The 26,300-nt window shown below is 58.3% G+C and overlaps 1 protein-coding gene across 2 annotated transcripts in view; it reads left to right on the top strand.

Annotated features, from left to right (window-relative positions):
* kif22 (kinesin family member 22) overlaps positions 1-26,300 on the top strand; it is a 196,206-nt gene that overhangs the window by 127,622 nt on the left and 42,284 nt on the right. For both annotated transcript variants that reach the window (XM_072484041.1, XM_072484042.1), the window contains exons 6-8: positions 1,609-1,718; positions 2,135-2,255; positions 26,048-26,201. In XM_072484041.1, the coding sequence (XP_072340142.1) occupies positions 1,609-1,718; positions 2,135-2,255; positions 26,048-26,201 (385 nt within the window). The remainder of the gene's footprint in view (positions 1-1,608; positions 1,719-2,134; positions 2,256-26,047; positions 26,202-26,300) is intronic.

The following is a 26,300-nucleotide window of genomic DNA, read 5'->3' as shown; positions in this document are numbered from 1 at the left end:
CCCGTCCCCGTGGCTGGTGAAGTGAGACGCCCCCTTCCCCCGTCCCCGTGGCTGGTGAAGTGAGACGCCCCCGTCCCCGTGGCTGGTGAAGTGAGACGCCCCCTTCCCCCTTCCCCGTGGCTGGTGAAGTGAGACGCCCCCTACCCCCGTCCCCGTGGCTGGTGAAGTGAGACGCCCCCTACCCCCGTCCCCGTGGCTGGTGAAGTGAGACGCCCCCGTCCCCGTGGCTGGTGAAGTGAGACGCCCCCGTCCCCGTGGCTGGTGAAGTGAGACGCCCCCGTCCCCCGTCCCCGTGGCTGGTGAAGTGAGACGCCCCCGTCCCCGTGGCTGGTGAAGTGAGACGCCCCCGTCCCCGTGGCTGGTGAAGTGAGACGCCCCCGTCCCCGTGGCTGGTGAAGTGAGACGCCCCCGTCCCCCGTCCCCGTGGCTGGTGAAGTGAGACGCCCCCTTCCCCCTTCCCCGTGGCTGGTGAAGTGAGACGCCCCCTTCCCCCTTCCCCGTGGCTGGTGAAGTGAGACGCCCCCTACCCCCGTCCCCGTGGCTGGTGAAGTGAGACGCCCCCGTCCCCGTGGCTGGTGAAGTGAGACGCCCCCGTCCCCGTGGCTGGTGAAGTGAGACGCCCCCGTCCCCCGTCCCCGTGGCTGGTGAAGTGAGACGCCCCCGTCCCCGTGGCTGGTGAAGTGAGACGCCCCCGTCCCCGTGGCTGGTGAAGTGAGACGCCCCCTACCCCCGTCCCCGTGGCTGGTGAAGTGAGACGTCCCCGTGGCTGGTGAAGTGAGACGCCCCCGTCCCCGTGGCTGGTGAAGTGAGACGCCCCCTTCCCCGTGGCTGGTGAAGTGAGACGCCCCCGTCCCCGTCCCCGTGGCTGGTGAAGTGAGACGCCCCCGTCCCCGTGGCTGGTGAAGTGAGACGCCCCCGTCCCCGTGGCTGGTGAAGTGAGACGCCCCCGTCCCCGTGGCTGGTGAAGTGAGACGCCCCCTACCCCCGTCCCCGTGGCTGGTGAAGTGAGACGCCCCCGTCCCCGTCCCCGTGGCTGGTGAAGTGAGACGCCCCCGTCCCCGTGGCTGGTGAAGTGAGACGCCCCCTTCCCCCGTCCCCGTGGCTGGTGAAGTGAGACGCCCCCATCCCCGTGGCTGCTGAAGTGAGACGTCCCCGTGGCTGGTGAAGTGAGACGTCCCCGTCCCCGTGGCTGGTGAAGTGAGACGTCCCCGTACCCGTCCCCGTGGCTGGTGAAGTGAGACGCCCCTGTCCCCGTGGCTGGTGAAGTGAGACGCCCCCGTCCCCGTCCCCGTGGCTGGTGAAGTGAGACGTCCCCGTGGCTGGTGAAGTGAGACGTCCCCGTCCCCGTGGCTGGTGAAGTGAGACGCCCCCGTCCCCGTCCCCGTGGCTGGTGAAGTGAGACGCCCCCGTCCCCGTGGCTGGTGAAGTGAGACGCCCCCGTCCCCGTCCCCGTCCCCGTGGCTGGTGAAGTGAGACGCCCCCGTCCCCGTGGCTGGTGAAGTGAGACGCCCCCGTCCCCGTGGCTGGTGAAGTGAGACGCCCCCGTCCCCGTGGCTGGTGAAGTGAGACGCCCCCGTGATTGTGTTCCTAACGCTCTGTCCGTTCCAGGTGGTGAAGTTGGAGACAGTCTCTCCGTTCCGACAGCTGACTGGGAAGCTCTACCTCATTGACCTGGCAGGTTCCGAGGATAACCGCAGGACTGGGAACCAGGGCATCCGGTGAGTTCAGCGGTGTTACTGGGGGGGGGCTGGGGGCTGTGTAATTGGTGGGGGGCTGGGGACTGTGTTGTCATTGGGGGGGGGCTGGGGACTGTCATTGGGGGGGGGCTGGGGACTGTTGTCATTGGGGGGGGGGGGCTGGGGACTGTTGTCATTGGAGGGGGGGGCTTGGACTGTTGTCATTGGAGGGGGGGGCTGGGGACTGTGGTCATTGGAGGGGGGGGCTTGGACTGTGGTCATTGGGGGGGGGGCTGGGGACTGTGGTCATTGGGGGGGGGCTGGGGACTGTGGTCATTGGGGGGGGGCTGGGGACTGTGTCATTGGGGGGGGGGGGGGCTGGGGACTGTGTCATTGGCTGCTGGCCTGTCCCCCCTCTCCGGAGCTGTCTTGACACTGCTTTGCTTTGCCTTTCTCAGGTTAAAGGAGAGCGGAGCCATTAACACCTCACTCTTCGTACTCAGTAAAGTGGTGGATGCCTTAAACCAGGGACTGTGCAGGATACCCTACAGGGACAGCAAGCTAACCCGCCTGCTGCAGGTAACCCTGACTAACCACTGACACACGCGTGACCAGCACTCCGCTTCCTTCATTAAACATTCAGCACCAGTCTGCTCAGGCCAATCAGCAGCAGAGAAGGTCCTCCTCGCCCTGTGTCGTCTGCACAGCCTCATCCCATAGCATGTCAAAACGCGGTATGGCCCAGCTTGTCGCCCTTCATTGCCGAGTCAGTGTACGTGTGTGTCTGTATGTGCACTGCACCACCCTGCACTGGACCGAGCTTTTTTCTGGTCAGTTACTGACACTGTTACAAATCCGCTGCCTGGTGGCCTGTTTGCTGGCCACAGCCCAGCTGCTAGCTGTACCCCACTGACAGATCAGCAGCTAGCTGTACCCCACTGACAGACCAGCAGCTAACTGTACCCCACTGCCAGACCAGCAGCTAGCTGTACCCCACTGACAGCCCAGCAGCTAACTGTACCCCACTGACAGACCAGCAGCTAGGTGTACCCCACTGACAGACCAGCTAGCTGTACCCCACTGACAGACCAGCAGCTAGGTGTACCCCACTGACAGACCAGCTAGCTGTACCCCACTGACAGACCAGCAGCTAACTGTACCCCACTGACAGACCAGCAGCTAACTGTACCCCACTGACAGCCCAGCAGCTAACTGTACCCCACTGACAGACCAGCAGCTAACTGTACCCCACTGACAGCCCAGCAGCTAACTGTACCCCACTGACAGACCAGCAGCTAACTGTACCCCCACTGACAGACCAGCAGCTAACTGTACCCCACTGACAGACCAGCAGCTAGCTGTACCCCACTGACAGACCAGCTGCTAACTGTACCCCACTGACAGACCAGCAGCTAACTGTACCCCACTGACAGCCCAGCAGCTAACTGTACCCCACTGACAGACCAGCAGCTAACTGTACCCCACTGACAGCCCAGCAGCTAACTGTACCCCACTGACAGACCAGCAGCTAACTGTACCCCACTGACAGACCAGCAGCTAACTGTACCCCACTGACAGACCAGCAGCTAGCTGTACCCCCACTGACAGACCAGCAGCTAACTGTACCCCACTGACAGACCAGCAGCTAGCTGTACCCCACTGACAGACCAGCAGCTAGCTGTACCCCACTGACAGATCAGCAGCTAACTGTACCCCACTGACAGCCCAGCAGCTAGCTGTACCCCACTGACAGACCAGCAGCTAACTGTACCCCACTGACAGACCAGCAGCTAGCTGTACCCCACTGACAGATCAGCAGCTAACTGTACCCCACTGACAGCCCAGCTAGCTGTACCCCACTGACAGACCAGCAGCTAACTGTACCCCACTGACAGACCAGCAGCTAACTGTACCCCACTGACAGACCAGCAGCTAACTGTACCCCACTGACAGACCAGCAGCTAGCTGTACCCCACTGACAGACCAGCAGCTAGCTGTACCCCCACTGACAGCACATCTAACTGTACCCCACTGACAGACCAGCAGCTGGCTGTACCCCACTGACAGCCCAGCAGCTAGCTGTACCCCACTGACAGCCCAGCAGCTAACTGTACCCCACTGACAGACCAGCAGCTAGCTGTACCCCACTGACAGCCCAGCAGCTAACTGTACCCCACTGACAGACCAGCAGCTAACTGTACCCCACTGACAGACCAGCAGCTAGCTGTACCCCCACTGACAGGCCAGCAGCTAACTGTACCCCACTGACAGCCCAGCAGCTAGCTGTCCCCCCACTGACAGCCCAGCAGCTAGCTGTACCCCACTGACAGACCAGCAGCTAGCTGTACCCCACTGACAGACCAGCTAGCTGTACCCCACTGACAGACCAGCAGCTAACTGTACCCCACTGACAGACCAGCTAGCTGTACCCCACTGACAGCCCAGCAGCTATCTGTACCCCACTGACAGACCAGCAGCTAACTGTACCCCACTGACAGCCCAGCCGCTAACTGTACCCCACTGACAGCCCAGCAACTAGCTGTACCCCACTAACAGACCAGCAGCTAACTGGACCCCACTGACAGCCCAGCTAGCTGTACCCCACTGACAGCCCAGCAGCTAACTGTAACCCACTGACAGCCCAGCAGCTAACTGTACCCCACTGACAGCCCAGCAGCTAACTGTACCCCACTGACAGCCCAGCAGCTAACTGTACCCCACTGACAGACCAGCAGCTAGCTGTACCCCACTAACAGACCAGCAGCTAGCTGTACCCCACTGACAGACCAGCTAGCTGTACCCCACTAACAGACCAGCAGCTAGCTGTACCCCACTGACAGCCCAGCTAACTGTACCCCACTGACAGACCAGCAGCTAGCTGTACCCCACTGACAGACCAGCAGCTAACTGTACCCCACTGACAGCCCAGCTAACTGTACCCCACTGACAGACGAGCAGCTACCTGTACCCCATGACAGACCAGCAGCTAACTGTACCCCACTGACAGACCAGCAGCTAACTGTACCCCACTGACAGACCAGCAGCTAACTGTACCCCACTGACAGACCAGCAGCTAACTGTACCCCACTGACAGACCAGCAGCTAGCTGTACCCCCACTGATAGACCAGCAGTGAGCTGTACCCCACTGACAGACCAGCAGCTAGCTGTACCCCCACTGACAGCCCAGCAGCTAGCTGTACCCCACTGACAGACCAGCAGCTAGCTGTACCCCACTGACAGACCAGCTAGCTGTACCCCACTGACAGACCAGCAGCTAACTGTACCCCACTGACAGACCAGCAGCTAGCTGTACCCCACTGACAGACCAGCAGCTAGCTGTACCCCACTGACAGACCAGCAGCTAGCTGTACCCCACTGACAGCCCAGCAGCTAACTGTACCCCACTGACAGACCAGCTAGCTGTACCCCACTGACAGACCAGCAGCTAGCTGTACCCCACTGACAGCCCAGCAGCTATCTGTACCCCACTGACAGACCAGCTAGCTGTACCCCACTGACAGACCAGCAGCTAGCTGTACCCCACTGACAGCCCAGCAGCTATCTGTACCCCACTGACAGACCAGCAGCTAACTGTACCCCACTGACAGACCAGCAGCTAGCTGTACCCCACTGACAGACCAGCTAGCTGTACCCCACTGACAGACCAGCAGCTAGCTGTACCCCACTGACAGCCCAGCAGCTATCTGTACTCCACTGACAGACCAGCAGCTAACTGTACCCCACTGACAGCCCAGCAGCTAACTGTACCCCACTGACAGCCCAGCAACTAGCTGTACCCCACTAACAGACCAGCAGCTAACTGTACCCCACTGACAGACCAGCAGCTAGCTGTACCCCACTGACAGACCAGCTAGCTGTACCCCACTGACAGACCAGCAGCTAGCTGTACCCCCACTGACAGCCCAGCAGCTATCTGTACCCCACTGACAGACCAGCAGCTAACTGTACCCCACTGACAGACCAGCTAACTGTACCCCACTGACAGCCCAGCAACTAGCTGTACCCCACTAACAGACCAGCAGCTAACTGGACCCCACTGACAGCCCAGCTAGCTGTACCCCACTGACAGACCAGCAGCTATCTGTACCCCACTGACAGACCAGCAGCTAACTGTACCCCACTGACAGCCCAGCAGCTAACTGTACCCCACTGACAGCCCAGCAGCTAGCTGTACCCCACTGACAGACCAGCTAGCTGTACCCCACTGACAGATCAGCAGCTAACTGTACCCCACTGACAGACCAGCAGCTAGCTGTACCCCACTGACAGACCAGCAGCTAACTGTACCCCACTGTTAGACCAGCAGCTAACTATACCCCCACTGACAGTCCAGCAGCTAGCTGTACTCCACTGACAGACCAGCAGCTAGCTGTACCCCACTGACAGACCAGCAGCTAACTGTAACCCACTGACAGACCAGCAGCTAGCTGTACCCCACTGACAGCCCAGCAGCTAACTGTACCCCACTGACAGACCAGCAGCTAGCTGTAACCCACTGACAGACCAGCAGCTAACTGTACCCCACTGACAGACCAGCAGCTAGCTGTACCCCACTGACAGACCAGCAGCTAGCTGTACCCCACTGACAGACCAGCTAGCTGTACCCCCACTGACAGACCAGCAGCTAACTGTACCCCACTGACAGCCCAGCTAGCTGTACCCCACTGACAGACCAGCAGCTAACTGTACCCCACTGACAGACCAGCAGCTGGCTGTACCCCACTGACAGCCCAGCAGCTAACTGTACCCCACTGACAGACCAGCAGCTAGCTGTACCCCACTGACAGCCCAGCTAACTGTACCCCACTGACAGACCAGCAGCTAGCTGTACCCCACTGACAGACCAGCTAGCTGTACCCCACTGACAGACCAGCAGCTAACTGTACCCCACTGACAGCCCAGCAGCTATCTGTACCCCACTGACAGACCAGCAGCTAACTGTACCCCACTGACAGCCCAGCTAACTGTACCCCACTGACAGACCAGCAGCTACCTGTACCCCACTGACAGACCAGCAGCTAACTGTACCCCACTGACAGACCAGCAGCTAACTGTACCCCACTGACAGACCAGCAGCTACCTGTACCCCACTGACAGACCAGCAGCTAGCTGTACCCCACTGACAGACCAGCAGCTAGCTGTACCCCACTGACAGCCCAGCAGCTAGCTGTACCCCCACTGACAGCCCAGCAGCTATCTGTACCCCACTGACAGACCAGCAGCTAACTGTACCCCACTGACAGACCAGCAGCTAGCTGTACCCCACTAACAGCCCAGCAGCTATCTGTACCCCACTGACAGACCAGCAGCTAACTGTACCCCACTGACAGCCCAGCAGCTAACTGTACCCCACTGACAGACCAGCAGCTAGCTGTACCCCACTAACAGACCAGCAGCTAGCTGTACCCCACTGACAGACCAGCAGCTAACTGTACCCCACTGACAGCCCAGCTAGCTGTACCCCACTGACAGACCAGCAGCTAACTGTACCCCACTGACAGCCCAGCTAACTGTACCCCACTGACAGATCAGCAGCTAACTGTACCGCACTGACAGACCAGCTAACTGTACCCCACTGACAGCCCAGCAGCTAGCTGTAACCCACTAACAGACCAGCAGCTAACTGTACCCCACTGACAGACCAGCTAGCTGTACCCCACTGACAGATCAGCAGCTAACTGTACCCCACTGACAGACCAGCAGCTAGCTGTACCCCACTGACAGACCAGCAGCTAACTGTACCCCACTGTTAGACCAGCAGCTAACTATACCCCCACTGACAGCCCAGCAGCTAGCTGTACCCCCACTGACAGTCCAGCAGCTAGCTGTACCCCACTGACAGACCAGCAGCTAGCTGTAGCCCACTGACAGACCAGCAGCTAGCTGTACCCCACTGACAGACCAGCTAGCTGTACCCCACTGACAGACCAGCAGCTAGCTGTACTCCACTGACAGACCAGCTAGCTGTACCCCACTGACAGACCAGCAGCTAACTGTACCCCACTGACAGCCCAGCTAGCTGTACCCCACTGACAGACCAGCAGCTAACTGTACCCCACTGACAGACCAGCAGCTAGCTGTACCCCACTGACAGCCCAGCAGCTAACTGTACCCCCACTGATAGACCAGCTAGCTGTACCCCACTGACAGACCAGCAGCTAACTGTACTCCACTGACAGACCAGCTAGCTGTACCCCACTGACAGACCAGCAGCTAACTGTACCCCACTGACAGACCAGCAGCTAACTGTACCCCACTGACAGACCAGCAGCTAACTGTACCCCACTGACAGCCCAGCTAGCTGTACCCCACTGACAGACCAGCAGCTAGCTGTACCCCACTGACAGGCCAGCAGCTAACTGTACCCCACTGACAGACCAGCAGCTAGCTGTACCCCACTGACAGACCAGCAGCTAGCTGTACCCCACTGACAGACCAGCAGCTAACTGTAACCCACTGACAGACCAGCAGCTAGCTGTACCCCACTGACAGACCAGCAGCTAGCTGTACCCCACTGACAGACCAGCAGCTAGCTGTACCCCCACTGACAGACCAGCAGCTAGCTGTACCCTCACTGACAGCCCAGCAGCTAGCTGTACCCCACTGACAGACCAGCTAGCTGTACCCCACTGACAGACCAGCAGCTAACTGTACCCCACTGACAGACCAGCTAGCTGTACCCCACTGACAGACCAGCAGCTAACTGTACCCCACTGACAGACCAGCAGCTAACTGTACCCCACTGACAGACCAGCAGCTAACTGTACCCCACTGACAGCCCAGCTAGCTGTACCCCACTGACAGACCAGCAGCTAGCTGTACCCCACTGACAGGCCAGCAGCTAACTGTACCCCACTGACAGACCAGCAGCTAGCTGTACCCCACTGACAGACCAGCAGCTAGCTGTACCCCACTGACAGACCAGCAGCTAACTGTAACCCACTGACAGACCAGCAGCTAGCTGTACCCCACTGACAGACCAGCAGCTAGCTGTACCCCACTGACAGACCAGCAGCTAGCTGTACCCCCACTGACAGCCCAGCAGCTAGCTGTACCCTCACTGACAGCCCAGCAGCTAGCTGTACCCCACTGACAGACCAGCAGCTAGCTGTACCCCCACTGACAGCCCAGCAGCTAGCTGTACCCCACTGACAGACCAGCAGCTAGCTGTACCCCACTGACAGCCCAGCAGCTAGCTGTACCCCACTGACAGACCAGCAGCTAACTGTACCCCACTGACAGACCAGCAGCTAGCTGTACCCCATTGACAGACCAGCAGCTAGCTGTACCCCATTGACAGACCAGCAGCTAGCTGTACCCCACTGACAGACCAGCAGCTAGCTGTACCCCACTGACAGACCAGCAGCTAGCTGTAACCCACTGACAGACCAGCAGCTAGCTGTACCCCACTGACAGACCAGCAGCTAGCTGTAACCCACTGACAGACCAGCAGCTAGCTGTACCCCACTGACAGACCAGCAGCTAACTGTACCCCACTGACAGCCCAGCAGCTAGCTGTACCCCACTGACAGCCCAGCAGCTAGCTGTACCCTCACTGACAGCCCAGCAGCTAACTGTACCCCACTGATAGACCAGCAGCTAACTGTACCCCACTGACAGACCAGCAGCTAACTGTACCCCACTGACAGACCAGCAGCTAACTGTACCCCACTGACAGACCAGCAGCTAACTGTACCCCACTGACAGCCCAGCAGCTAGCTGTACCCTCACTGACAGCCCAGCAGCTAACTGTACCCCACTGACAGACCAGCAGCTAGCTGTACCCCACTGACAGCCCAGCAGCTAGCTGTACCCTCACTGACAGCCCAGCAGCTAACTGTACCCCACTGATAGACCAGCAGCTAACTGTACCCCACTGACAGACCAGCAGCTAACTGTACCCCACTGACAGACCAGCAGCTAACTGTACCCCACTGACAGACCAGCAGCTAACTGTACCCCACTGACAGACCAGCAGCTAACTGTACCCCACTGACAGACCAGCAGCTAACTGTACCCCACTGACAGACCAGCAGCTAACTGTACCCCACTGACAGACCAGCAGCTAACTGTACCCCACTGACAGACCAGCAGCTAACTGTAACCCACTGACAGCCCAGCAGCTAACTGTACCCCACTGACAGACCAGCAGCTAACTGTACCCCCACTGACAGACCAGCAGCTAACTGTACCCCCACTGACAGCCCAGCAGCTAACTGTACCCCACTAACAGACCAGCAGCTAGCTGTACCCCCACTGACAGCCCAGCAGCTAGCTGTACCCCACTGACAGACCAGCAGCTAACTGTACCCCCACTGACAGCCCAGCAGCTAACTGTACCCCACTGACAGACCAGCAGCTAGCTGTACCCCCACTGACAGCCCAGCAGCTAGCTGTACCCCACTGACAGACCAGCAGCTAACTGTAACCCACTGACAGCCAAGCAGCTAGCTGTACCCCACTGACAGCCCAGCAGCTAGCTGTACCCCACTGACAGACCAGCAGCTAACTGTAACCCACTGACAGCCAAGCAGCTAGCTGTACCCCCACTGACAGACCAGCAGCTAACTGTACCCCACTGACCAGCAGCTAGCTGTAACCCACTGACAGCCCAGCAGCTAGCTGTACCCCCACTGACAGACCAGCAGCTAGCTGTACCCCACTGACAGACCAGCAGCTAGCTGTACCCCCACTGACAGCCCAGCAGCTAACTGTACCCCACTGACCAGCAGCTAACTGTAACCCACTGACAGCCAAGCAGCTAGCTGTACCCCCACTGACAGACCAGCAGCTAACTGTACCCCACTGACCAGCAGCTAACTGTAACCCACTGACAGCCCAGCAGCTAACTGTACCCCACTGACAGACCAGCTAGCTGTACCCCACTGACAGACCAGCAGCTAGCTGTACCCCACTGACAGACCAGCAGCTAGCTGTACCCCACTGACAGACCAGCAGCTAGCTGTATCCCCACTGACAGCCCAGCAGCTAGCTGTATCCCCACTGACAGCCCAGCAGCTAGCTGTACCCCACTGACAGACCAGCAGCTAGCTGTACCCCCACTGACAGCCCAGCAGCTAGCTGTACCCTCACTGACAGCCCAGCAGCTAACTGTACCCCACTGACAGCCCAGCAGCTAGCTGTACCCCACTGACACCAGCAGCTAGCTGTACCCCACTGACAGCCCAGCTAGCTGTACCCCACTGACAGCCCAGCAGCTAGCTGTACCCCACTGACAGCCCAGCAGCTAGCTGTACCCCACTGACACCAGCAGCTAACTGTACCCCACTGACCGCCCAGCAGCTAGCTGTACCCCACTGACAGAGCAGCAGCTAACTGTACCCCACTGACAGACCAGCAGCTAACTGTACCCCACTGACAGACCAGCGAACTGTAACCCACTGGCAGCCCAGCAGCTAACTGTACCCCACTGACAGCCCAGCAGCTAACTGTACCCCACTGACAGCCCAGCAGCTAGCTGTACCCTCACTGACAGAGCAGCAGCTAACTGTACCCCACTGACAGACCAGCAGCTAACTGTACCCCACTGACAGACCAGCAGTTAACTGTACCCCACTGACAGCCCAGCAGCTAACTGTACCCCACTGACAGACCAGCAGTTAACTGTACCCCACTGACAGCCCAGCAGCTAACTGTACCCCACTGACAGACCAGCAGCTAGCTGTACCCCACTGACAGCCCAGCAGCTAACTGTACCCCACTGACAGACCAGCAGCTAGCTGTACCCCCACTGACAGCCCAGCGAACTGTAACCCACTGACAGCCCAGCAGCTAACTGTACCCCACTGACAGACCAACAGCTAGCTGTACCCCACTGACACCAGCAGCTAGCTGTACCCCACTGACAGACCAGCAGCTAGCTGTACCCCCACTGACAGACCAGCAGCTAGCTGTACCCCACTGACAGACCAGCAGTTAACTGTACCCCACTGACAGACCAGCAGTTAACTGTACCCCACTGACAGCCTAGCAGCTAACTGTACCCCACTGACAGACCAGCAGCTAACTGTACCCCACTGACAGACCAGCAGCTAACTGTACCCCACTGACCAGCAGCTAGCTGTACCCCACTGACAGACCAGCAGCTAGCTGTACCCCACTGACAGCCCAGCAGCTAACTGTACCCCACTGACAGCCCAGCAGCTAACTGTACCCCACTGACAGACCAGCAGCTAACTGTACCCCACTGACAGACCAGCAGCTAGCTGTACCCCACTGACAGCCCAGCAGCTAGCTGTACCCCACTGACAGACCAGCAGCTAGCTGTACCCCACTGACAGCCCAGCAGCTAACTGTACCCCACTGACAGACCAGCAGCTAACTGTACCCCACTGACAGACCAGCAGCTTGCTGTACCCCACTGACAGCCCAGCAGCTAGCTGTACCCCACTGACAGACCAGCAGCTAACTGTACCCCACTGACAGACCAGCAGCTAGCTGTACCCCCACTGACAGACCAGCAGTTAACTGTACCCCACTGACAGACCAGCAGCTAACTGTACCCCACTGACAGCCCAGCAGCTAACTGTACCCCACTGACAGACCAGCAGCTAACTGTAACCCACTGACAGCCCAGCTAGCTGTGCCCCACTGACAGACCAGCAGCTAGCTGTACCCCACTGACAGCCCAGCTAGCTGCACCCCACTGACAGACCAGCAGCTAACTGTACCCCACTGACAGCCCAGCAGCTAACTGTACCCCACTGACAGACCAGCAGCTAGCTGTACCCCCACTGACAGACCAGCTAGCTGTACCCCACTGACAGACCAGCAGCTAACTGTACCCCACTGACAGCCCAGCAGCTAACTGTACCCCACTGACCAGCAGCTAGCTGTATCCCCACTGACAGCCCAGCAGCTAGCTGTACCCCACTGACAGACCAGCAGCTAACTGTGCCCCACTGACAGACCAGCAGCTAGCTGTACCCCACTGACAGACCAGCAGCTAGCTGTATCCCCACTGACAGCCCAGCAGCTAGCTGTACCCCACTGACAGACCAGCAGCTAGGTGTACCCCCACTGACAGACCAGCAGCTAGCTGTATCCCCACTGACAGCCCAGCAGCTAGCTGTACCCCACTGACAGACCAGCAGCTAGGTGTACCCCCACTGACAGACCAGCAGCTAGCTGTACCCCACTGACAGACCAGCAGCTAGCTGTATCCCCACTGACAGCCCAGCAGCTAGCTGTACCCCACTGACAGCCCAGCAGCTAGCTGTACCCCCACTGACAGACCAGCAGCTAGCTGTACCCCCACTGACAGACCAGCAGCTAGCTGTACCCCCACTGACAGACCAGCAGCTAACTGTACCCCACTGACAGACCAGCTAGCTGTACTCCACTGACAGACCAGCAGCTAGCTGTACCCCACTGACAGACCAGCAGCTAACTGTACCCCACTGACAGACCAGCAGCTAACTGTACCCCACTGACAGACCAGCTAGCTGTATCCCACTGACAGACCAGCAGCTAGCTGTATCCCACTGACAGACCAGCAGCGAACTGTACCCCACTGACCAGCAGCTAGCTGTACCCCCACTGACAGCCCAGCAGCTAGCTGTACCCCACTGACAGACCAGCAGCTAGCTGTACCCCACTGACAGACCAGCAGCTAGCTGTACCCCACTGACAGACCAGCAGCTAGCTGTACCCCACTGACAGACCAGCAGCTAGCTGTACCCCACTGACAGCCCAGCTAACTGTACCCCACTGACAGACCAGCAGCTAACTGTACCCCCACTGACAGACCAGCAGCTAACTGTACCCCACTGACAGACCAGCTGCTAGCTGTACCCCACTGACAGACCAGCAGCTAACTGTACCCCACTGACAGACCAGCAGCTAGCTCTACCCCACTGACAGACCAGCAGTTAACTGTACCCCACTGACAGACCAGCAGCTAACTGTACCCCACTGACAGACCAGCAGCTAACTGTACCCCACTGACAGCCCAGCAGCTAACTGTACCCCACTGACAGCCCAGCAGCTAACTGTACCCCACTGACAGCCCAGCAGCTAGCTGTACCCCCACTGACAGACCAGCAGCTAACTGTAACCCACTGACAGCCCAGCAGCTAGCTGTACCCCCACTGACAGACCAGCAGCTAGCTGTACCCCCACTGACAGACCAGCAGCTAGCTGTACCCCACTGAAAGACCAGCAGCTAGCTGTACCCCACTGACAGACCAGCAGCTAACTGTAACCCACTGACAGCCAAGCAGCTAGCTGTACCCCACTGACAGACCAGCAGCTAACTGTTCCCCACTGACAGACCAGCAGCTAGCTGTACCCCACTGACAGACCAGCAGCTAGCTGTACCCCACTGAAAGACCAGCAGCTAGCTGTACCCCCACTGAAAGACCAGCAGCTAGCTGTACCCCACTGACAGACCAGCAGCTAACTGTACCCCACTGACAGCCAAGCAGCTAGCTGTAACCCACTGACAGCCCAGCAGCTAACTGTACCCCACTGACAGACCAGCAGCTAACTGTAACCCACTGACAGCCAAGCAGCTAGCTGTACCCCACTGACAGACCAGCAGCTAACTGTTCCCCACTGACAGACCAGCAGCTAGCTGTACCCCACTGACAGACCAGCAGCTAACTGTTCCCCACTGATAGACCAGCAGCTAGCTTTACCCCACTGACAGACCAGCAGCTAACTGTACCCCACTGACAGACCAGCAGCTAACTGTTCCCCACTGACAGACCAGCAGCTAACTGTTCCCCACTGACAGACCAGCAGCTAACTGTACCCCACTGACAGACCAGCAGCTAACTGTTCCCCACTGACAGACCAGCAGCTAGCTGTACCCCACTGACAGACCAGCAGCTAGCTGTACCCCCACTGACAGACCAGCAGCTAGCTGTACCCCACTGAAAGACCAGCAGCTAGCTGTACCCCCACTGAAAGACCAGCAGCTAGTTGTACCCCACTGACAGACCAGCAGCTAACTGTTCCCCACTGACAGACCAGCAGCTAGCTGTACCCCACTGACAGACCAGCAGCTAACTGTTCCCCACTGATAGACCAGCAGCTAGCTGTACCCCACTGACAGACCAGCAGCTAACTGTTCCCCACTGACAGCCCAGCAGCTAGCTGTACCCCCACTGACAGACCAGCAGCTAGCTGTACCCCCACTGACAGACCAGCAGCTAGCTGTACCCCACTGACAGACCAGCAGCTAACTGTACCCCACTGACAGACCAGCAGCTAGCTGTACCCCACTGACAGACCAGCAGCTAGCTGTACCCCACTGACAGCCCAGCTAACTGTACCCCACTGACAGCCCAGCAGCTAGCTGTACCCCACTGACAGACCAGCAGCTAGCTGTACCCCACTGACAGCCCAGCAGCTAACTGTACCCCACTGATAGACCAGCAGCTAGCTGTACCCCACTGACAGACCAGCTAACTGTACCCCACTGACAGACCAGCAGCTAGCTGTACCCCACTGACAGACCAGCTAACTGTACCCCACTGACAGACCAGCTAACTGTACCCCACTGACAGACCAGCAGCTAGCTGTACCCCACTGACAGACCAGCTAACTGTACCCCACTGATAGACCAGCAGCTAGCTGTACCCCACTGACAGACCAGCTAACTGTACCCCACTGACAGACCAGCAGCTAGCTGTACCCCACTGACAGACCAGCTAACTGTACCCCACTGACAGACCAGCAGCTAGCTGTACCCCACTGACAGACCAGCTAACTGCACCCCACTGACAGCCCAGCAGCTAACTGTACCCCACTGACAGCCCAGCAGCTAGCTGTACCCCACTGACAGACCAGCAGCTAGCTGTACCCCACTGACAGACCAGCAGCTAGCTGTACCCCACTGACAGCCCAGCAGCTAACTGTACCCCACTGACAGACCAGCAGCTAGCTGTACCCTCACTGACAGCCCAGCAGCTAACTGTACCCCACTGACAGACCAGCTAGCTGTACCCCACTGACAGACCAGCAGCTAGCTGTACCCTCACTGACAGCCCAGCAGCTAACTGTACCCCACTGACAGCCCAGCAGCTAACTGTACCCCACTGACAGACCAGCAGCTACCTGTACCCCATGACAGACCAGCAGCTAACTGTACCCCACTGACAGACCAGCAGCTAGCTGTACCCTCACTGACAGCCCAGCAGCTAGCTGTACCCCACTGACAGCCCAGCAGCTAACTGTACCCTCACTGACAGACCAGCAGCTAACTGTACCCCACTGACAGACCAGCAGCTAACTGTACCCCACTGACAGCCCAGCAGCTAACTGTACCCCACTGACAGACCAGCAGCTAACTGTACCCCACTGACAGTCCAGCAGCTAACTGTACCCTCACTGACAGACCAGCAGCTAACTGTACCCCACTGACAGCCCAGCAGCTAACTGTACCCCACTGACAGACCAGCAGCTAACTGTACCCCACTGACAGCCCAGCAGCTAACTGTACCCTCACTGACAGACCAGCAGCTAACTGTACCCCACTGACAGCCCAGCAGCTAACTGTACCCCACTGACAGACCAGCAGCTAACTGTACCCCACTGACAGACCAGCAGCTAGCTGTACCCTCACTGACAGCCCAGCAGCTAACTGTAACCCACTGACAGACCAGCAGCTAACTGTACCCCACTGACAGCCCAGCAGCTAACTGTACCCCACTGACAGACCAGCAGCTAACTGTACCCCACTGACAGACCAGCAGCTAGCTGTACCCCCACTGACAGCCCAGCAGCTAGCTGTACCCTCACTGACAGCCCAGCAGCTAGCTGTACCCCACTGACAGACCAGCAGCTAGCTGTACCCCCACTGACAGCCCAGCAGCTAGCTGTACCCCACTGACAGCCCAGCAGCTAGCTGTACCCCACTGACAGACCAGCAGCTAACTGTACCCCACTGACAGCCCAGCTAGCTGTACCCCACTGACAGACCAGCAGCTAACTGTACCCCCACTGACAGACCAGCAGCTAGCTGTACCCCATTGACAGACCAGCAGCTAGCTGTACCCCACTGACAGACCAGCAGCTAGCTGTACCCCACTGACAGCCCAGCAGCTAGCTGTACCCCACTGACAGACCAGCAGCTAGCTGTACCCCACTGACAGACCAGCAGCTAGCTGTACCCCACTGACAGACCAGCAGCTAGCTGTAACCCACTGACAGACCAGCAGCTAGCTGTACCCCACTGACAGACCAGCAGCTAGCTGTACCCCACTGACAGCCCAGCAGCTAGCTGTACCCCACTGACAGACCAGCAGCTAGCTGTACCCCACTGACAGCCCAGCAGCTAGCTGTACCCTCACTGACAGCCCAGCAGCTAACTGTACCCCACTGATAGACCAGCAGCTAACTGTACCCCACTGACAGACCAGCAGCTAACTGTACCCCACTGACAGACCAGCAGCTAACTGTAACCCACTGACAGACCAGCAGCTAACTGTACCCCACTGACAGACCAGCAGCTAGCTGTATCCCACTGACAGCCCAGCAGCTAGCTGTAACCCACTGACAGACCAGCAGCTAACTGTACCCTCACTGACAGACCAGCAGCTAACTGTACCCCACTGACAGCCCAGCAGCTAACTGTACCCCACTGACAGACCAGCAGCTAACTGTACCCCACTGACAGACCAGCAGCTAGCTGTACCCTCACTGACAGCCCAGCAGCTAACTGTAACCCACTGACAGACCAGCAGCTAACTGTACCCCACTGACAGCCCAGCAGCTAACTGTACCCCACTGACAGACCAGCAGCTAACTGTACCCCACTGACAGACCAGCAGCTAGCTGTACCCCCACTGACAGCCCAGCAGCTAGCTGTACCCTCACTGACAGCCCAGCAGCTAGCTGTACCCCACTGACAGACCAGCAGCTAGCTGTACCCCCACTGACAGCCCAGCAGCTAGCTGTACCCCACTGACAGCCCAGCAGCTAGCTGTACCCCACTGACAGACCAGCAGCTAACTGTACCCCACTGACAGCCCAGCTAGCTGTACCCCACTGACAGACCAGCAGCTAACTGTACCCCCACTGACAGACCAGCAGCTAGCTGTACCCCATTGACAGACCAGCAGCTAGCTGTACCCCACTGACAGACCAGCAGCTAGCTGTACCCCACTGACAGCCCAGCAGCTAGCTGTACCCCACTGACAGACCAGCAGCTAGCTGTACCCCACTGACAGACCAGCAGCTAGCTGTACCCCACTGACAGACCAGCAGCTAGCTGTAACCCACTGACAGACCAGCAGCTAGCTGTACCCCACTGACAGACCAGCAGCTAGCTGTACCCCACTGACAGCCCAGCAGCTAGCTGTACCCCACTGACAGACCAGCAGCTAGCTGTACCCCACTGACAGCCCAGCAGCTAGCTGTACCCTCACTGACAGCCCAGCAGCTAACTGTACCCCACTGATAGACCAGCAGCTAACTGTACCCCACTGACAGACCAGCAGCTAACTGTACCCCACTGACAGACCAGCAGCTAACTGTAACCCACTGACAGACCAGCAGCTAACTGTACCCCACTGACAGACCAGCAGCTAGCTGTATCCCACTGACAGCCCAGCAGCTAGCTGTAACCCACTGACAGACCAGCAGCTAGCTGTACCCCACTGACAGACCAGCAGCTAGCTGTACCCCACTGACAGACCAGCAGCTAGCTGTACCCCACTGACAGCCCAGCAGCTAGCTGTAACCCACTGACAGACCAGCAGCTAGCTGTACCCCACTGACAGCCCAGCAGCTAGCTGTACCCCACTGACAGACCAGCAGCTAGCTGTACCCCACTGACAGCCCAGCAGCTAGCTGTACCCTCACTGACAGCCCAGCAGCTAACTGTACCCCACTGATAGACCAGCAGCTAACTGTACCCCACTGACAGACCAGCAGCTAACTGTACCCCACTGACAGACCAGCAGCTAACTGTACCCCACTGACAGACCAGCAGCTAACTGTACCCCACTGACAGACCAGCAGCTAACTGTACCCCACTGACAGACCAGCAGCTAGCTGTACCCCACTGACAGCCCAGCAGCTAGCTGTACCCCACTGACAGACCAGCAGCTAGCTGTACCCCACTGACAGACCAGCAGCTAACTGTACCCCACTGACAGACCAGCAGCTAACTGTACCCCACTGACAGACCAGCAGCTAACTGTACCCCACTGACAGACCAGCAGCTAACTGTACCCCACTGACAGACCAGCAGCTAACTGTACCCCACTGACAGACCAGCAGCTAACTGTAACCCACTGACAGCCCAGCAGCTAACTGTAACCCACTGACAGCCCAGCAGCTAACTGTACCCCACTGACAGACCAGCAGCTAGCTGTACCCCCACTGACAGCCCACCAGCTAGCTGTACCCCACTGACAGCCCAGCAGCTAACTGTAACCCACTGACAGACCAGCAGCTAGCTGTACCCCACTGACAGCCCAGCAGCTAGCTGTACCCCACTGACAGACCAGCAGCTAACTGTAACCCACTGACAGCCAAGCAGCTAGCTGTACCCCACTGACAGCCCAGCAGCTAGCTGTACCCCACTGACAGACCAGCAGCTAACTGTAACCCACTGACAGACCAGCAGCTAGCTGTACCCCCACTGACAGACCAGCAGCTAACTGTACCCCACTGACCAGCAGCTAGCTGTAACCCACTGACAGCCCAGCAGCTAGCTGTACCCCCACTGACAGACCAGCAGCTAACTGTACCCCACTGACCAGCAGCTAACTGTAACCCACTGACAGCCAAGCAGCTAGCTGTACCCCCACTGACAGACCAGCAGCTAACTGTACCCCACTGACCAGCAGCTAACTGTAACCCACTGACAGCCCAGCAGCTAACTGTACCCCACTGACAGACCAGCAGCTAGCTGTACCCCACTGATAGACCAGCAGCTAACTGTACCCCACTGACAGCCCAGCTAGCTGTACCCCACTGACAGACCAGCAGCTAGCTGTACCCCACTGACAGACCAGCAGCTAACTGTACCCCCACTGACAGACCAGCAGCTAGCTGTACCCCCACTGACAGACCAGCAGCTAGCTGTACCCCCACTGACAGACCAGCAGCTAGCTGTACCCCACTGACAGCCCAGCAGCTAGCTGTACCCCCACTGACAGACCAGCAGCTAGCTGTATCCCCACTGACAGACCAGCAGCTAGCTGTATCCCCACTGACAGCCCAGCAGCTAGCTGTACCCCACTGACAGACCAGCAGCTAGCTGTACCCCACTGACAGCCCAGCAGCTAGCTGTACCCCCACTGACAGACCAGCAGCTAGCTGTATCCCCACTGACAGACCAGCAGCTAGCTGTACCCCACTGACAGACCAGCAGCTAGCTGTATCCCCACTGACAGCCCAGCAGCTAGCTGTACCCCACTGACAGACCAGCAGCTAGCTGTACCCCACTGACAGACCAGCAGCTAGCTGTACCCCCACTGACAGCCCAGCAGCTAGCTGTACCCCACTGACAGCCCAGCAGCTAACTGTACCCCACTGACAGCCCAGCAGCTAGCTGTACCCCCACTGACAGACCAGCAGCTAGCTGTATCCCCACTGACAGACCAGCAGCTAGCTGTACCCCACTGACAGACCAGCAGCTAGCTGTATCCCCACTGACAGCCCAGCAGCTAGCTGTACCCCACTGACAGACCAGCAGCTAGCTGTACCCCACTGACAGACCAGCAGCTAGCTGTACCCCCACTGACAGCCCAGCAGCTAGCTGTACCCCACTGACAGCCCAGCAGCTAACTGTACCCCACTGACAGCCCAGCAGCTAGCTGTACCCCACTGACACCAGCAGCTAGCTGTACCCCACTGACAGCCCAGCTAGCTGTACCCCACTGACAGCCCAGCAGCTAGCTGTACCCCACTGACAGCCCAGCAGCTAGCTGTACCCCACTGACACCAGCAGCTAACTGTACCCCACTGACCGCCCAGCAGCTAGCTGTACCCCACTGACAGAGCAGCAGCTAACTGTACCCCACTGACAGACCAGCGAACTGTACCCCACTGACAGACCAGCAGTTAACTGTACCCCACTGACAGCCCAGCAGCTAACTGTACCCCACTGACAGACCAGCAGCTAGCTGTACCCCACTGACAGCCCAGCAGCTAACTGTACCCCACTGACAGACCAGCAGCTAGCTGTACCCCCACTGACAGACCAGCAGCTAGCTGTACCCCACTGACAGACCAGCAGTTAACTGTACCCCACTGACAGACCAGCAGTTAACTGTACCCCACTGACAGCCTAGCAGCTAGCTGTACCCCACTGACAGCCTAGCAGCTAGCTGTACCCCACTGACAGACCAGCAGTTAACTGTACCCCACTGACAGCCTAGCAGCTAACTGTACCCCACTGACAGACCAGCAGCTAACTGTACCCCACTGACAGACCAGCAGCTAACTGTACCCCACTGACCAGCAGCTAGCTGTACCCCACTGACAGACCAGCAGCTAGCTGTACCCCACTGACAGCCCAGCAGCTAACTGTACCCCACTGACAGACCAGCAGCTAACTGTACCCCACTGACAGACCAGCAGCTTGCTGTACCCCACTGACAGCCCAGCAGCTAGCTGTACCCCACTGACAGACCAGCAGCTAACTGTACCCCACTGACAGACCAGCAGCTAGCTGTACCCCCACTGACAGACCAGCAGTTAACTGTACCCCACTGACAGACCAGCAGCTAACTGTACCCCACTGACAGCCCAGCAGCTAACTGTACCCCACTGACAGACCAGCTAGCTGTACCCCACTGACAGACCAGCAGCTAACTGTAACCCACTGACAGCCCAGCTAGCTGTGCCCCACTGACAGACCAGCAGCTAGCTGTACCCCACTGACAGCCCAGCTAGCTGCACCCCACTGACAGACCAGCAGCTAACTGTACCCCACTGACAGCCCAGCTAGCTGTGCCCCACTGACAGACCAGCAGCTAGCTGTACCCCCACTGACAGACCAGCTAGCTGTACCCCACTGACAGACCAGCAGCTAACTGTACCCCACTGACAGCCCAGCAGCTAACTGTACCCCACTGACAGACCAGCAGCTAGCTGTACCCCCACTGACAGACCAGCTAGCTGTACCCCACTGACAGACCAGCAGCTAACTGTACCCCACTGACAGACCAGCAGCTAGCTGTACCCCACTGACAGACCAGCAGCTAGCTGTACCCCACTGACAGCCCAGCAGCTAGCTGTACCCCCACTGACAGACCAGCAGCTAGCTGTACCCCCACTGACAGACCAGCAGCTAGCTGTACCCCCACTGACAGACCAGCAGCTAACTGTACCCCACTGACAGACCAGCTAGCTGTACTCCACTGACAGACCAGCAGCTAGCTGTACCCCACTGACAGACCAGCAGCTAACTGTACCCCACTGACAGACCAGCAGCTAACTGTACCCCACTGACAGACCAGCTAGCTGTATCCCACTGACAGACCAGCAGCTAGCTGTATCCCACTGACAGACCAGCAGCGAACTGTACCCCACTGACCAGCAGCTAGCTGTACCCCCACTGACAGACCAGCAGCTAGCTGTACCCCACTGACAGACCAGCAGCTAGCTGTACCCCACTGACAGACCAGCAGCTAGCTGTACCCCACTGACAGACCAGCAGCTAGCTGTACCCCACTGACAGACCAGCAGCTAGCTGTACCCCACTGACAGCCCAGCTAACTGTACCCCACTGACAGACCAGCAGCTAACTGTACCCCCACTGACAGACCAGCAGCTAACTGTACCCCACTGACAGACCAGCTGCTAGCTGTACCCCACTGACAGACCAGCAGCTAACTGTACCCCACTGACAGACCAGCAGCTAGCTCTACCCCACTGACAGACCAGCAGTTAACTGTACCCCACTGACAGACCAGCAGCTAACTGTACCCCACTGACAGACCAGCAGCTAACTGTACCCCACTGACAGCCCAGCAGCTAACTGTACCCCACTGACAGCCCAGCAGCTAACTGTACCCCACTGACAGCCCAGCAGCTAGCTGTACCCCACTGACAGACCAGCAGCTAGCTGTACCCCCACTGACAGACCAGCAGCTAGCTGTACCCCACTGAAAGACCAGCAGCTAGCTGTACCCCACTGACAGACCAGCAGCTAACTGTAACCCACTGACAGCCAAGCAGCTAGCTGTACCCCACTGACAGACCAGCAGCTAACTGTTCCCCACTGACAGACCAGCAGCTAGCTGTACCCCACTGACAGACCAGCAGCTAGCTGTACCCCACTGAAAGACCAGCAGCTAGCTGTACCCCCACTGAAAGACCAGCAGCTAGCTGTACCCCACTGACAGACCAGCAGCTAACTGTAACCCACTGACAGCCAAGCAGCTAACTGTACCCCACTGACAGACCAGCAGCTAGCTGTACCCCACTGACAGACCAGCAGCTAGCTGTACCCCACTGACAGACCAGCAGCTAACTGTTCCCCACTGACAGACCAGCAGCTAGCTGTACCCCACTGACAGACCAGCAGCTAACTGTTCCCCACTGATAGACCAGCAGCTAGCTGTACCCCACTGACAGACCAGCAGCTAACTGTTCCCCACTGACAGACCAGCAGCTAGCTGTACCCCACTGACAGACCAGCAGCTAGCTGTACCCCCACTGACAGACCAGCAGCTAGCTGTACCCCACTGAAAGACCAGCAGCTAGCTGTACCCCCACTGAAAGACCAGCAGCTAACTGTTCCCCACTGACAGACCAGCAGCTAACTGTTCCCCACTGACAGACCAGCAGCTAGCTGTACCCCACTGACAGACCAGCAGCTAGCTGTACCCCACTGAAAGACCAGCAGCTAGCTGTACCCCACTGACAGACCAGCAGCTAACTGTTCCCCACTGACAGACCAGCAGCTAACTGTTCCCCACTGACAGCCCAGCAGCTAGCTGTACCCCCACTGACAGACCAGCAGCTAGCTGTACCCCCACTGACAGACCAGCAGCTAGCTGTACCCCACTGACAGACCAGCAGCTAACTGTACCCCACTGACAGACCAGCAGCTAGCTGTACCCCACTGACAGACCAGCAGCTAGCTGTACCCCACTGACAGCCCAGCAGCTAGCTGTACCCCACTGACAGCCCAGCAGCTAGCTGTACCCCACTGACAGACCAGCAGCTAGCTGTACCCCACTGACAGACCAGCTAACTGTACCCCACTGACAGACCAGCAGCTAGCTGTACCCCACTGACAGACCAGCTAACTGTACCCCACTGACAGACCAGCTAACTGTACCCCACTGACAGACCAGCAGCTAGCTGTACCCCACTGATAGACCAGCAGCTAGCTGTACCCCACTGACAGACCAGCTAACTGTACCCCACTGACAGACCAGCAGCTAGCTGTACCCCACTGACAGACCAGCTAACTGTACCCCACTGACAGACCAGCTAACTGTACCCCACTGACAGACCAGCAGCTAGCTGTACCCCACTGACAGACCAGCTAACTGTACCCCACTGACAGACCAGCTAACTGTACCCCACTGACAGACCAGCAGCTAGCTGTACCCCACTGACAGACCAGCTAACTGTACCCCACTGACAGACCAGCAGCTAGCTGTACCCCACTGACAGACCAGCTAACTGCACCCCACTGACAGCCCAGCAGCTAACTGTACCCCACTGACAGCCCAGCAGCTAACTGTACCCCACTGACAGACCAGCAGCTAGCTGTACCCCACTGACAGACCAGCAGCTAGCTGTACCCCACTGACAGCCCAGCAGCTAACTGTACCCCACTGACAGACCAGCAGCTAGCTGTACCCTCACTGACAGCCCAGCAGCTAACTGTACCCCACTGACAGACCAGCTAGCTGTACCCCACTGACAGACCAGCAGCTAGCTGTACCCCACTGACAGACCAGCAGCTACCTGTACCCCATGACAGACCAGCAGCTAACTGTACCCCACTGACAGACCAGCAGCTAGCTGTACCCTCACTGACAGCCCAGCAGCTAACTGTACCCCACTGACAGACCAGCTAGCTGTACCCCACTGACAGCCCAGCAGCTAACTGTACCCCACTGACAGACCAGCAGCTACCTGTACCCCATGACAGACCAGCAGCTAACTGTACCCCACTGACAGACCAGCAGCTAGCTGTACCCTCACTGACAGCCCAGCAGCTAACTGTACCCCACTGACAGACCAGCAGCTAACTGTACCCCACTGACAGCCCAGCAGCTAACTGTACCCTCACTGACAGACCAGCAGCTAACTGTACCCCATGACAGACCAGCAGCTAACTGTACCCCACTGACAGACCAGCAGCTAGCTGTACCCTCACTGACAGCCCAGCAGCTAACTGTACCCCACTGACAGCCCAGCTAGCTGTACCCCACTGACAGCCCAGCAGCTAACTGTACCCTCACTGACAGACCAGCAGCTAACTGTACCCCACTGACAGACCAGCAGCTAACTGTACCCCACTGACAGCCCAGCAGCTAACTGTACCCCACTGACAGACCAGCAGCTAACTGTACCCCACTGACAGTCCAGCAGCTAACTGTACCCTCACTGACAGACCAGCAGCTAACTGTACCCCACTGACAGCCCAGCAGCTAACTGTACCCCACTGACAGCCCAGCAGCTAACTGTACCCCACTGACAGCCCAGCAGCTAACTGTACCCTCACTGACAGACCAGCAGCTAACTGTACCCCACTGACAGCCCAGCAGCTAACTGTACCCCACTGACAGACCAGCAGCTAACTGTACCCCACTGACAGACCAGCAGCTAGCTGTACCCTCACTGACAGCCCAGCAGCTAACTGTAACCCACTGACAGACCAGCAGCTAACTGTACCCCACTGACAGCCCAGCAGCTAACTGTACCCCACTGACAGACCAGCAGCTAGCTGTACCCTCACTGACAGCCCAGCAGCTAGCTGTACCCCCACTGACAGCCCAGCAGCTAACTGTAACCCACTGACAGACCAGCAGCTAACTGTACCCCACTGACAGAACAGCAGCTCGCTGTACCCCACTGACAGACCAGCAGCTAACTGTACCCCACTGACAGACCAGCAGCTAACTGTACCCCACTGACAGCCCAGCAGCTAACTGTACCCCACTGACAGACCAGCAGCTAGCTGTACCCTCACTGACAGCCCAGCAGCTAACTGTACCCCACTGACAGCCCAGCAGCTAGCTGTACCCCACTGACAGACATTGACCCTCCTGACAGGGGAGCATTCTCTGCATCAGGTCAGAGCATCTCACTCAAAAGCACAACCTTTGGGGAGGCATCAATTCTTTCCACTGTCGAGATGGAGTCCTGTGCTTCCAATGATATGCATTCTGTTTACTGCTAGGATTCTCTCGGGGGGACGGCACACAGCGTAATGATCACCAACATCGCCCCCGAATACAAGCACTACTTCAATACACTCACCGCTCTCAATTTTGCAGCAAAATCCAAGCTAGTCGTCAATCGTCCTTTCACACAGGAGACGATCCAGCCCATAGGTAAGTGTCTATCTCTGCCTGCTGACAGCCCAGCTAACTGTCCCCCACTGACAGCCCAGCTAGCTGCACCCCACTGACAGCCCAGCTAGCTGTCCCCCA

The sequence above is a fragment of the Scyliorhinus torazame genome, chromosome 19 (genome assembly GCF_047496885.1).
Source record: "Scyliorhinus torazame isolate Kashiwa2021f chromosome 19, sScyTor2.1, whole genome shotgun sequence".
Taxonomy (NCBI): domain Eukaryota; kingdom Metazoa; phylum Chordata; class Chondrichthyes; order Carcharhiniformes; family Scyliorhinidae; genus Scyliorhinus; species Scyliorhinus torazame.
Note: the sequence above shows the minus strand (reverse complement) of the source record. Positions and strands in the feature narration are given on the sequence as shown.